This window comes from Aspergillus nidulans, chromosome VI, assembly GCF_000011425.1.
Source record: "Aspergillus nidulans FGSC A4 chromosome VI".
Taxonomy (NCBI): domain Eukaryota; kingdom Fungi; phylum Ascomycota; class Eurotiomycetes; order Eurotiales; family Aspergillaceae; genus Aspergillus; species Aspergillus nidulans.
In genome coordinates this window covers 3192970-3206167 of record NC_066262.1, presented here as the reverse complement: position 1 = coordinate 3206167, position 13198 = coordinate 3192970, and the positions used below count along the sequence as shown (strand labels likewise).

Genomic DNA, 13198 nt, shown 5'->3' with positions numbered 1-13198 from the left:
CTACTCCATCTCCATCATCGGCCCGGTGTCCTCCTTCTTTCGGTGACCCAGCGCCCGACCGGGATGCAAGACGGTCAGGCAGATGCACGCAATAGAGACCATCGCTCCCTCCAGGATCATGAATGTGACCTCGTCGTTGGCCAGCTCGCTATCATACCCGCCGTTGAGTTCGATGACTCGGAATATTGACCGTGTATAGATAGTGATTGCCGCGACGATAAGTCCTGCTCGTGTCAGTTGAACTCTCTACTACCGAAGAGGATCGTGAAGGAGTGCCAGGAGCGTACCGGCCAGGAAGACCTTCCACCACTTATCGCGGCGGATCTCAGCATACTGATCTTTCACATCGTCCTCGCCGATGGGGACTTGTCCCTCAGAACGACGGCGCTGCCGCCACGCAAATTCGACTGCAAGGGCAATGAACAGCGTCAAGGCAGCCACCTGGAACGCCAGGCCGGCGATCATGATATTGACGCCCGTCTCCCTCCCGTCGGCATCGTCCGCTGTGGAGGTCATGGCACCGCCGATGCTCTGCAACACAAGAGCAACTATATCGCAAGAGATGAAGACGATGGCATAGGTTCTGGGTCGCAGGCGCGAGATGTTCTCTCCGCGATAGACGATCACGATGCGGCCGAGAAGAAAGTACAGGGCGGCGCAGAAGAAGACCGGTCCGATACTGAGGCAGATGAGGTTCCTGTAAGCTCAGTGTTAGCTTGACCCTCTGTCTTTTCTTCTTTATATATATCTTTCGAAAGGAAGGGAAAATACATGAGGAAGAAGTCGAAATTGAAGGGATCATCGTGGAAGAGGATGCGGGCCACATAGCCCAGCACTTCGAGGACCAGGCCTGCGACCATCGACCCTGAAAATCCCCACGTACGGTAGACCGGGACCAGAATAGCCTGGGCAATCAATAAGACCCCAAAGAGGGCCAGGTAGACACTGTTGCCAGCGATGGTGGGCTGATAATGGATGTATGCATCCTCAATCGGGCATGTCTCGAGCGTACAGTCTGCGGGGTTCATGGCGAAATTCTTTTTATTTTTTTTCGCTCTCTTCTTCTTGCCTCTTCTTCTCGTAATGTATTCTCTCTTTACCTTGAGCTCAATAATGTTCTCATCTTCAGTTGGTCAAAGACTATATACATCAGCCGCCAAGGCTGACTGTCCGTGTCCGTGTCCGATCGTGTCCGAATCCGCCGGCAACGAGTAAGCCACACTCCAAACGCCCTGTCTCATAAATATCAATTTCCCCAGGTCCCTTGTCCGTGTCCGTGTCCGGACTCTGTTCTCATCCTGTAGCTCAAATATTCCACCATGTCCGCCTGCTCGGCGCGCGTCAAAACATGCCAGACCTGCGCCACGGCCAAGATCCGCTGCTTACGCTCTCCAGATTCGCCTATCTGCGACCGGTAGGACCTTCATCCGATCAAGCGGGATTGCCAGACTGTTATGGACGGCTGACTGGAGTATGTAGCTGCCTGCGGCTGAACAAACCGTGTTATTTTCGGCCGGCTCGAATACGCCAGACATGGTCGAGAAAGGAGACGTACGTTCGTCCGTTTCCCTTGGAACTTCTTTGCCGTGGACTGACCGGCCAGACGGCTTGAATTGCTGGAGAGACGTGTTGACCAGCTGCTGGGACAGTCGTCGCAGAGCCATAGTCCATTAGAGGTAAAGGCCGGCGATGTCATCGACAAAGGCCTTCTCTCGCTGGACGAGGCCGCTGCGCTCCTTGCCTCGTTCATGCAATCCATGATGCCAAATTTCCCTTTTGTTGTGCTTCCCGCAACGACAACTGCAGATCAACTTCGCCAGAGCGCCCCATTCCTCTTCCTGGCCATTCTTTCCGTCTCTGTGACCAACGATTCGACGCTGAAGCGGGCTCTCAGGGAGGAAGTGAGAGCTGCCTTGGCCGAGCGAACAGTCCTTATGCATCAACCGCCCTCTTTGGAGACACTACAAGGGCTTCTGGTTGTTCTTGCGTGGTATGAGGCGCCCATTAGACCCGGTTGACTACACTGACTAGACTGACCCCTCGAACTCAGGACCCAGCACCAGGTCCGGCAGCGATCTTCCCCCCGGGACTTTCCAACCTACCTACATCTGGCTATTGGTCTCGTGGTAACCTGGCGATTAGACCAGCCTATCGGGATGCGGAGACGTCAGACCTGCCGGGTGAACATCAGCGAGGAAGGTATCATAGAGCGTCCGCCTGAGACCCTCAGAGCCGAGCAGAGAGCTGCAATCGGTTGTTCTTTTCTTTCATCATGGTATTTCCCGTGCTCGGACAGATCTGTATCGGTTGAGCCTAAGCTTACACTGTCTAGTTCTGCCATCATTACGCAGGAGAGGTGCACCTTTCCCTGGGCTCCAGAGCTAGAGGATTTCGCTGTTGGACTCGCCGAGAATCCCGAGTACGATAGCGACCAGATTATCATCCATCTCGTCCGATTGCAGCACGTTCTTGAGGAGATTGACCGGGTCTCCAAGGATCCGGACTCGTTCGAGACCGTCCATTCCGGCCGCGCTTTCCACCCCTCGTTCCGTACATTCAAGGCCCGAACTCAAGACTACTCAAACCTCCTTTCTCCCAAACTTGCGGGCAACTGTAAGCGTTCTTCTTCATGATTTCATTTGTCCTCCGCCCGTCCGCGACTGACGATCTCCAGTCACCCTTTCAACCCAACTCCACACAATTCACCTCTACCTCTGTCAAGTCGGCCTCTTCGATCGCAAAGCTACATCGCGGCTCCCCGTCGACGTCCGAGCGGAGATCCTCTGCCACGGCCTCACGGCCGCCAAAAGCTTCTTCACTTCCTTTGCGTTGATCGGCCCAGGGGCAGAGCGTCGCTTCAGTTACTCGCAGTGGCTTCAGTCGGGGTTTAACCTTATCGTCTCTTGCAAGCTAACATTGATGGCTGTGTCCGATGAAGCCCTCCGAGACAGTTTCCCACAAGTGCTGACGCTGTGCAATGAGCTGGATATGCCTCAGGTATTGAGGATATGTGTAGTCCGCCAGGATCAGCATTCGTCTTACAGCGGAGCAGCGCCCCCCGCAACAGGTTTTGACTACAAGGGCTGGCTACAGTGGATAGAGGAGTGGTTCTTACGGCAGTATAATGGATATATTGCGCGCCGCGAGGCTGCAGACAGGGCTGTAACTGCCGCATCGTCTGCGCCGGTCGCCCCCCAAGCGTATTTTGGTGTAGACGAGCCAAACACGGGACATATTTATCTTCCAGCATCTGCCAGTAGTATGCTGTTTGATCCATTCCCTGATTTTGTCATGGCTGATAATCCGCTGTTAGGATGGATGGATCTGAGACAGTTGCCTATGTGACCGTTGCAGCTTGTGCTATGGTACTTGATATATGCATCAACCGCCGTCTTTGAAGACACTGGAAGGGCTGCTGGTCTGACTTGTGTTCACTTCAAATATCATAACTGAAAGCTGTGAAATATTGGGATAGAAATCATAATTCATGAGGCTGAGTATGGAAACCAAAATATACTTCCGCTCAAGTAGCCTGGAATTATGTAAATCGCAGAAGGCACATTAAACGAAAACCGAATAACGCGCGAGATAAAGCATTTCCTTTCTATACTATGCAAGCCATTAACGATGTCGTCAATACCTTACAGGTGAATGCCTTCAAGAGCCCCTGCAATGACAGCCTTTGTTCTCCGGCGTGAAGGCAGTGAGTCACGTGCATTGCCTCGTTGCGTTGAGCGCCTATCATTGATGGTCGGGACCCGATCCCTTCGGATACTCCATTAGTATTCATCCCATAGTCTAAACCATTGAGCGAATAACGGTTGGCAAGTCATGCCCTAAACTTCTCATATCAGCGGGATGAGATAGTGGAACAGGCGGATGGGCGGATGCTGCACTTGTGTGCGCGGTCCGCTTCCGTCCCCATAGGTACCGTAGATATTACCCACCTGAACCCTCACGAAGCCTTATCTCTGATGTAATACTTATAGACCGAGATGCCCTCAAAATGGTCCTATCACCTGCAGTTGCATCTTCATCTTCATCCTCAAGTACATGCACCATGGGCTCCATCTCTGGCTGGAAACGCTTGAACGTCGCCGTCGTTGGCGGGGGCATCGGCGGTTTAGCCGCTGCTATAGCTCTCCGTCGCGCTGGCCATGAGGTGACCATCTACGAAAGGCACGACTATGCCGGTGAGGTTGGCGCGTCGATCTCCTGTGCTGCCAACGGCACCCGTTGGCTGCATGAATGGGGCGTCGACATCCCCAAGGGCGACCCCGTCGTGCTGAAGAAGCTCATCAACCGGGACTGGAAGACGGGTGAGCCGGTCAGCGTTTACGATCTTGATGACTACGAGGAGCGCTGGGGATACGTTTACAACATGTTTCACCGGCAGTACATGCACGCGATGCTCAAGGACTGCGCGCTGCAGGAGGAAGGCAAGGGGGTGCCTGTCAAGCTGCTGGTTAACCACTCTGTACGCCACAGGATCTATTTTGTAGGGCATCGCTAATGTCAACAGTGCCAGAAAATCGACCTCGAGTCCGGCGTGGTCACCTTCGAGAACGGCGTGACAGCCCAGCACGACCTCATCGTCGGCGCCGACGGTATCGGATCCGCTGCCCGCCGCATTATCGGCCTCAACCCCGAGAAGAAGGCTGCTCCCTCAAGCTGCCTGCATGCAAACGTCATGACCGAAGATGCCGTCCGTCTTGGTCTTGTCGACTACTCCAAGGACTCTGCCCTCGAGTACTGGGGTGGCCAGGAAGGCAAATGGGACAAAATCGTCCTGTCCCCTTGCAACGGCGGAAAACTTCTCTCGTACTACTGCTTTTTCCCCCGTGAAGTGGGCGACTACACGTCGCACACCTGGGGCGGCGAAGACCGCCCTGTTGAGGAGCTGCTCGCACCATACCCAGAACTGGACAAGCAGGTCAAGGATCATCTGGCCATTGGCATTGAAGTCCGGCCGTGGCGTCTGTGGGTCCACCAACCATACGAATACATCAGCAAGAACCTGGTCTGCCTGCTCGGCGACGCAGGACACCCGGTACGCTTCTCCTTCTGCACTACCCTTCCGCCAACTAACAGCTGTGCTCCCAGATGATGCCCCATCAAAGCCAAGGCGCGTGCATGGCCATCGAAGATGCCGCTGCTCTAGGCATATTATTCAATGAGACGTACTTCTCTGGCGACGTCGCTGAGACCCTGCAGCTCTACCAAGAGATTCGACTGCCCCGAGCGACAAAAGTCCAAGCCGCTTCCGCAAAGGCGGCATACAACATCAACGAGCGGATCGGTTTCTCGTCCAACACGAACATCCCGAAATACAGAGTCGAGGATGAGAAGAAGAAGTTGACCATCGAGGAAATGAACGCATATGATATGTACAAGGATATTGAGGAGGTGGTTGCGCAGAAGAGGGGGGTTCCATTTACGGAGAAGTTTATGCGTGGGCTGCCCATTGGGTTGAAGCTGTCGAATGGTGTTACAGTTGGAGAGGAGGCATGATATCCAGGTTTTATGTTTGTATGATTATGCCTAGGTTTGGGATTACGGATATATGTAGTTATGAATCCATTTGGTCCAGTACTTCGCCTCTTCGGATTTTATCGCGGTGAGCCAAAAAGGCACAGCTGCTTGGAAATCATTTTCTGAAATCGCAATATGCTTAGCTGAATATAGTGCTCTAATATGTCCACCTACGGCCGCTGAATTTAAGAACTATCCCTGTTGCTTGGATGAATTCACGAATGATGTAATCTAAGGAATACCGTCCCGGAAAGTGAGTTTCATGATACACCAGCACATATTCTACGAGAATGTCTGCGGTTTTACATATTCCTGCTCTTAAGGTGGCTGTATATGGTTAGATGCCCATGAGGCTATACGCCATCTCGGGGTTTAAACGCCGCTATATAGCCCGAGACGGACTGTAGATTAGGGTAACTATGACGGAGCGGAAGGAACCAGAAGTCTCAAAAAGGACAAAGCTTGCGCTGAAAGGTAGGTCGTGGGTGGGTATTTAGTAGTATGTGCTATTTTCGTTATTCTGCAGTAATGGTTTCGGTGTTAGGGCACGATATGGGACACCCAGCAAGCTGTTGGTAACATTCCTCCAATCATCCTCACTACTCCCGTTACAATACTCTGTAATTATGCTTTTACTTGCTGGTAATTAGACTAGCAAATAGGTCTACGACTAGTCTCCCACCGAGATAACTCAGGTACCGGTGATACACGCCACAACTGCACAGTCAATGCCATCAGTCTTATTAATTGCTTTCGATTAGGTAATGGGAATGCAATGGAAGATTAGAGCGAGAACAAGATTCTAGAAGATGGAAATGATAGATTTGTAACCAGCATTATCAAGCAACGGGGAATTCCTCCGAGTGAATGAGCGGGAAGAGCATCCGTTGAACACTGCTATTTATTGGGCTGCCTTGCAGCTACATGATAGTGTGGAAACGGCGTAAAATTACAGATTATTTATGTGAAAGGGGGAGTATCAATGTGGCGGACTCCTCAAGCAAGTGTGGAATATTGTATTTGCTCTCGTCTGATCACCTGTTCTGCTTGAAGTGGCCGGCCGACAAGGTAGAAATTTTCCAATAAGAAGTCAGCTATTGTTTTAACAAAATCGGTAAAGAAAACCCATTGAGGATGCTGGTTATTGTACTGCGAGGACCACTGGTCATGAGCCCGGTGACTGCAACTAGATAAGTGAAATCTATGAACACTACGAACACATCGCAGCTGATTTACTCTCGCAGTTCCTAGCTAACTCTGATCTAGCTGGACAGGACTCACCATCATGACTTCTACTAACACTACGTAAGGCAATCTCGGGTTTTTACAATCATTGAAGTTGTCAGCCGGCAACCAAGGGATCAGCAAGATATAATCACGCTTCTGAAGCATTTAAGCGTGGTCTTCGGCGCTGGCCTTGTTTTCGTGTGTCTTGGCCACTCTGCACGGTGTAAGAAGTGAAATGCTGGAACTGAAATCGTAATTTGGAATGCCTGGAAGTAGATGGGTCAATGATCTCCTTGGTCTGCATACATGAAGAAGGAGAATACAAACCAACCGCAAATTGGTTAGAATAGCAGAATCATGTTAAATGATTAATATTCTTCAAGGAATTTCTAAGAAACAGGATTTCTAAGCAATAGCATTTATAAGCTCGGTAGCCGGGCAAGCTTCCAGCACCAATAGCGTCGTATAACCGTAGTTGATAGCATAGAGGGCTGTTTTGGTAAGAGCCTGTACTATTAGTTGATGAGTTGGTGTTTCGGATCCATCCATATCCCCAACGCGCGTCCTAAATTCATCCACGTGAGACAGAAAGGACATATCCTAGGAACATTGCCTTTTCTGTACACTCAGCCGTGATCCATACATATCGAAATAAAAGGGGCCATGGTTACTTTAGCTCTACTTATTACGAGTCAAACAGCCCTCAGAGTAACCAGATCCCCCGGATTGGTTCACATTCATACCTCTCGTTATCTAGCATAATGACTCCCACCGGCACTGCTATTTCTTCTTGTCTATACTAACCATGCATCTAACGTATTATACTAAATAGGTGGAAAAAAGAAGAGGTAGATCTGTGCGCGATAGAGGGATGGGGCTGGCACCAACAGCACATCTGGCCTATCCGTTCTGCAGTCCACTACGTGAATACATTTCGTAACTTTCGGGATTCACAGAAGGATGTTTTCGGACTTCCTTGTCTGGGTAAGTCAGTAGGTAGGTGAGTAGGATGGGGTTTGCTCTAAGGTGTTCTATGCGCAAGTTCATCAGAGAACGTGGGAGGTAGTTCGGGACCGTTGTTCTGGTCGTTGTCTTAGAATATGGCGTAAAAGAGGTCGCGACCTGGCCAGAGAGAAGGATCCGCCAATCTGTTATGATAGTGGTAATGTCAGATCTTGCGGTCGTTTTCAGAGAAATCGAGAATTTCACTGCCTCTGATCGCCCTTTACAGCATCGAGAAGTCTTCCAAAATCCAGGAACGAATGTCCTACAAGGTTAGTAAGTCATATCAAATTATTCTTCTCCTCTGTGTTTGTATTAGATGCCTAGAGATTAATGTGTATATTCAAGTACAACGCACTATTCGCGGTCTGAAGAATAGTGCTTGCAAGCCTAGGGGAGTAGTATAATGTATTGGTATTTGCTAGCGGTCAGGGAGCGGACGGTGGGAATATATAGGCTACGACACCTGACAAGAGAAAAGAAATGGAGGAAATGTGAGTGACTAAGAATATTTCCTGCAATCAGAGCTGGGTATAAAGCCCGATAAACTCGGGTAAATTCTTCCGAGTCTAGACGGATACTTTTATTGAAGCTGCGCAGTTGAGTGGTGTTGTGGCTGAGCATGGGATCTAGTTGCCTAAGGATGCCCTCTACTGCACTACAAGACAATAGAGGACGAGGCGTGAGAAAGTTAGCTTGGTATGAGAGACATTTGCAACTTTGGTGATGCTCTTTTCCACACGGGTTTCGTATCCATGAGGGTATAATCCCAGGCTGCCCAGGCCAAAAGAATATAGGGATCTAGTGCGTTTCCTGAATAAATGGCCATTCATAACGCTTTGTAAGTGAACCTCTAGAAGAAGTTTTACTGTACTTCTGGAGCCTTTCCAAGAGCACTATCAGTATTTCATCCTGCAAAAAGTCGAAATGGTCCTGGTTAGGGCTTTGTGGAGGGCTATGCTCTGCAACTCCCGCGTAAAAGCGAACATACTATTGAACTGACCTACCTCCTCAGCTCTCCAATTCATGTGGCATACTTGGAGATCAGGACAGCCACTGAAACGATATACATCTTCTCCAAGCCAAGTTGTCCAGCTCTGTTACACTCCACAACTTCCTCCTGCTTCCTGATTCAGACTAAGCATAGTAATTCTCGACCTTCAGCCCCTTGTATTCAAACTGCGTACCCTCGCGTCTATCAATCACCTTTTTATAATGTACGTCTTTGACCCTCGCACGAACATACTCAGTGCCAGTGGGTGCTGGGATGTTGGGGTCCTTATCCTCGTCTGTCAGCAGACCAAGCCGATCAAGAAGCGGCGAGGGCACAGGCTTCATGATTGTAGAGTCCCCAGGCCGGACGAAGTACAGAAGACCGAGACGGGGAATATTGATTTGGTCTCGGGGAGGGGTCACAACTCGATGTACCGTCGATTTGATAAACCCTGCGTCGGTTAGTGCTGGCTAAATAAGAGTGTACTTTGACAAGAGTAGGACTCACCTTTTGTTAAGAACGTCAACGTATCCGCCGCGTTACAAGTGATGCCCCCTTCCACGGGCTTCACCCATTTCCATTTACCTTCGGGCGTCCTGATCTGTAGACCAGCCACTTGTTGCGAGAAGAGCAGTGTAAGGCTTCCAAAATCAGTGTGTCCGCCCTTCGTGTACACCTGGGCGCGGTCCCATTCTTCCTGGCTTCTGACATTGTAAATCATATACCGTAGATGGTCGTCCGAGCGCTTGTCATATGCATGCGCGTTGGCGAGAAAGTTCTCTGGTAGGTCCAGAATGATGGACATGAGGACAAAGAGTTTACGCGCTACCTTGTCGAATAGTTCGCGATGGAAGCTGGCAATCTCTTCATAGTTCTCGCGCACGATGCGATGACGCGGCAGATGATCCCACTCGGGGATTGCCTTAGGGATGTTCAGCTGGACAGAAGGATATCAGCCCTATTCCGGTTGTCTCAGCTTTCTGGAGAAAAATACCATCTCGATATTATCCTTAACCCCCGTATCACCAATCCACCGCTCATTCTCGCGGTATCCAAAGTACTCCCCCAGGGCAAAGTTGCATGGAAAGACTCTTTTTTCCTCCAACGGCTGCTCGAAGAAGGCATTGCCGAAGCTGAATTGTCGCAGGACGCGCTCGTCGTCGATGCCGTGGCCCACAACAACCCAGAATCCGACCCTGGTCAAAGCATCATACAGCTGCTTTGCAAGAGCTTCTTTGCCACCAGGCTCATTGAATCGCGATAGGTCAATCTTAGCCAGCGGTGCCCAGTCCAGGTCCTCGGTGGTAGGCGGGGGACGAGTCCAAGGCTTAACTGGGACGGGATCGATAGTCATTATGGTAGACGCCAATGCGGGGTTAACTAGCCAACTATCACGATCTAATCTAGTATTACCGTAGTGGATTGTTGAATGGCTTGCAATCGCAGCAAAGCTATGCCGAGCATGGCGTCTTTATACCACCCAGCTTGCACAACCCCATTATCCAACTCCGCACTTGACGCAAATAATAACGCGAGTCATGTTAGATGGAGATGCTCTGTTTATCTGTGTTAGAAGCGGGGTTGCGTCGAGTATCATTTTTGTCTGGGATTGCGTGATTTTGATTCCAACAGGATTAACAAGCCTTGTCTTGCCAAATAAGATGCAGCAACTCTCTGGCCCAAGAACTCACATAGTCTCAGCCTTTGCTGTTCCTTGATTAGTATTTCGCTTGCTCTCTGACCACGGTCAATCTCCTGATTTTCTCTGCAGCTACCGTGTAGGGTATCTATCCTGATAGCATACCGACCTGCAAATATTGAGACTGACATGCCAAGCAGCATGATAGAGCGAGCTTCAGACACAATAGCTGAGAAGATGAGCAATTTGATAATCGGCGATAGCTGTCAGAACCTTGGCAGCTAACGCCGACGGTGATCTGTAGGTAGCACATATGAAGACAATACTCCAATGTCGTGATAGCCTCCATAATGGTATCAGCGCTAGTTCAAAGTCCAGATGGCTGTTTGCAGAGATAACCCACGGCTTATTTATCTATATAAGCTGGGTATCGTTAGCATTCTAGGGGTTTCCCGAGTGAGAGCACGGAGTCAAGATGTCTTCTTCAATATCCGAAACAGCGCCTAAGAAAGGCCAGTCCAAAATCACTACTACCTCTTCAACCACTTCGTCTTCGCTTTACATTCCCAAGATTTCAGGACACCACACTGCCAAGCAGTATGATGCTGAGTTTGAGAAACGTGTGATACGTAAGATCGACTTTTGGCTCGTGGGCTTCTACTCCTTCGTCTACATTTTCCGGGTGATCGACTCAGGTACTCACCGTTTTTAAGCTATTTGCCCATACAAGATTATTAATAACGTCTAGGTAACTACGCAAATGCAGCGATCATCAACCTCGAAGAAGGCAACGGCATCAAGGCTGAGCTCGACTTTTCTCCCTCGCAGTGGTCCTGGTCCCAGTCTATCTTTAGCTATAGTTACATGCTGTTCGAACCGACCAACACCATTCTCTTAAAGAAGATCACACCCTCAAAGTGGATGTTTATTATAATTCTGACCTGGGGAATCTGCGCCACGTCTTCAGGCGCAGCGCATAATTTCCCAGGGATGATGGTGGTGAGATTTGCTATAGGTCTGGCAGAGGCTGGTTTTTCTACCGTAAAACTGCAGTTACAGAGCTTTTCTAACAAAAATAGGCTTCTACCCATCGGTTCTATATCACATGGCATTTTGGTATAAGCCATCCGAGATGCCATGGCGCGTCGCGTTCTTCTACTCTCTTGGGCAATTGAGCAGTGCGTTGAGTGGTTTGCTAGCGTACGCGATCAGCTTTATGAATCGCCTTGGCGGGCTATCTGGATGGCGGTGGTTGGTTATCCTTGAAGGGATCCCTGCAATCATTCTGGCCTTCGTAGCACTCTGGGCTCCAGACTACCCTGAGACAGCAAAGATGCTGACACCTGAAGAGAGGGAATGGGTGGCCAATCGACTGGTGAACACCGCTCCAAGGGGAAAAGATCGCAGCTGGAGCTGGCAGAATATAAAACAGCTCTTCCGCACTTCGACCTTATATACATTCTCAATATACTGGATTGGGCATGGCATTGGTGGGTTTGGGATCAATTATGCCCTGCCCACAGTTATTTATGAGTTGGGTTTTACGACCACTGCCAAATCGCAACTGATGAACATTGTAGGTTTCAGCTCCTCCTGTCAAGAAGCTTCACTGAAGATAAGCGGCCCAGCCTCCGTACGTAGCCTGCTTCTTGTTCCTGAACACAGTAGGGCACTGCCTGCATAAAAAGTGGATTCGACCATGGACGACTGCGGTGGCGAGTAAGCAAACCTATCTATATCCATTTTTCCCTCCCCAGGTTCCACTAACAAACCTCACAGTCGAGATTACAATAATAGTCTGCTACATTATCCTGATAAACGTCTCTAAACCGGTTGTGAAGTATATTGCGCTGATCGTCGCAACCGCCTGCGCCGGCTCCGCGTACCCCGTCATCTGGCCAGAGCGAATCCGCGCCCTAGAGGGGACAGTCGCCGCGGGCATCGGCATTGGATTGACAAATGCGATGGCCCAGTTCAGCGGTATCTGCGGACCGCACGTGTATAATTCACGTTTTGGCCCAACCTACCGTGTTTCCTATATCATCTGTTTGATCTTTCTGTGTATAGCCATCACTGGGATTCTGTTTAGTTGGGTCTTAGTGCGGAGGAATGACAAAAGAAAGAATAAAAGAGTTGTCTCTGGTACTTTGGAGGCAGGAGAGTCCCCCGTTCGTGGAGAGGGGGGTGACAGCAAAAAGGGTACGAGTGCAGGAGGGTGAGGTTTAGGGCTTCTCTTGGGCATTCCGGCCTGGAGGTGTTGACACTTACGATCGACGAATCATTGTATGATACAACAGCCCAATAAAACTCCAAGGAGCACCTTACATTGATCAGATTAAAACGGAGCTCTACTTAACAACGGCGAATCCTTGCCTATCGCATATATGTAGAACGATCATAACAGGCGTATCCCAATCGCATAAGGTGACCACAGTGCCAGACCAATCATAACCATCGCCCTGGAAGTCTGGATTGTCTGATCATAACCTGTACTCTACGTCCTGGGCCAATTTGAAATGATGCTGATTGCTAGGTATGATTTTTCCAGTCCTCAAAATCAACGAATTAAACGCCTTTCCATGTCCTCCGACCCGTGGTCTGGGTGTACGTGAGATATTTGTTGGAGTCAGCACCAGTCTCTCCTGGGCTTACTTTGGCCTCTTAGCACTGCAATGGAGGATCTTCCTCAATGCCTTAACCCATGTTATGCCGTGCTATGGCCGCCTTGCCAGCCATCCTAGGGTCGGAGCAGGACTCTGCAGAAAAGCCCAGCCCATGATAAGTCTGCAGCTCTGGATAAATCT

The 13198-nt window shown here is 49.9% G+C and overlaps 6 protein-coding genes across 6 annotated transcripts, besides 1 other annotated feature; 4 read left to right on the top strand and 2 right to left on the bottom strand.

Annotated features, from left to right (window-relative positions):
- On the bottom strand, positions 1-1028 carry ANIA_02651 (RTA1 domain-containing protein; the record flags this gene model as incomplete). Its single annotated transcript, XM_655163.1, has 3 exons — positions 1-224; positions 288-697; positions 772-1028. 3 exons carry the CDS (start codon positions 1026-1028, stop codon positions 1-3), a joined length of 891 nt encoding a protein of 296 aa, XP_660255.1.
- Positions 1-13198: part of a sequence feature (contig 1.46 1010..103482(-1)) that runs on past both edges of the window.
- On the top strand, positions 1349-3345 carry ANIA_02652 (fungal specific transcription factor domain-containing protein; the record flags this gene model as incomplete). The annotated part of the gene is made up of 5 exons (XM_655164.1): positions 1349-1414; positions 1480-1551; positions 1659-1990; positions 2051-2613; positions 2675-3345. 5 exons carry the CDS (start codon positions 1349-1351, stop codon positions 3343-3345), a joined length of 1704 nt encoding a protein of 567 aa, XP_660256.1.
- On the top strand, positions 4061-5511 carry ANIA_02653 (FAD-dependent oxidoreductase; the record flags this gene model as incomplete). The annotated part of the gene is made up of 3 exons (XM_655165.1): positions 4061-4477; positions 4529-5050; positions 5092-5511. The coding sequence occupies 3 exons, from the start codon at positions 4061-4063 to the stop codon at positions 5509-5511; spliced, it is 1359 nt and encodes a 452-aa protein (XP_660257.1).
- ANIA_02654 (uncharacterized protein) lies at positions 5952-8168 on the top strand (the record flags this gene model as incomplete). The annotated part of the gene is made up of 8 exons (XM_655166.1): positions 5952-6006; positions 6195-6293; positions 6367-6475; positions 6843-6957; positions 7242-7258; positions 7592-7743; positions 7951-8037; positions 8110-8168. The coding sequence occupies 8 exons, from the start codon at positions 5952-5954 to the stop codon at positions 8166-8168; spliced, it is 693 nt and encodes a 230-aa protein (XP_660258.1).
- On the bottom strand, positions 8786-10109 carry ANIA_02655 (uncharacterized protein; the record flags this gene model as incomplete). Its single annotated transcript, XM_655167.1, has 4 exons — positions 8786-8888; positions 9008-9221; positions 9263-9692; positions 9750-10109. 4 exons carry the CDS (start codon positions 10107-10109, stop codon positions 8786-8788), a joined length of 1107 nt encoding a protein of 368 aa, XP_660259.1.
- ANIA_02656 (uncharacterized protein) lies at positions 10870-12613 on the top strand (the record flags this gene model as incomplete). The annotated part of the gene is made up of 5 exons (XM_655168.1): positions 10870-11023; positions 11143-11424; positions 11474-11970; positions 12083-12113; positions 12174-12613. The coding sequence occupies 5 exons, from the start codon at positions 10870-10872 to the stop codon at positions 12611-12613; spliced, it is 1404 nt and encodes a 467-aa protein (XP_660260.1).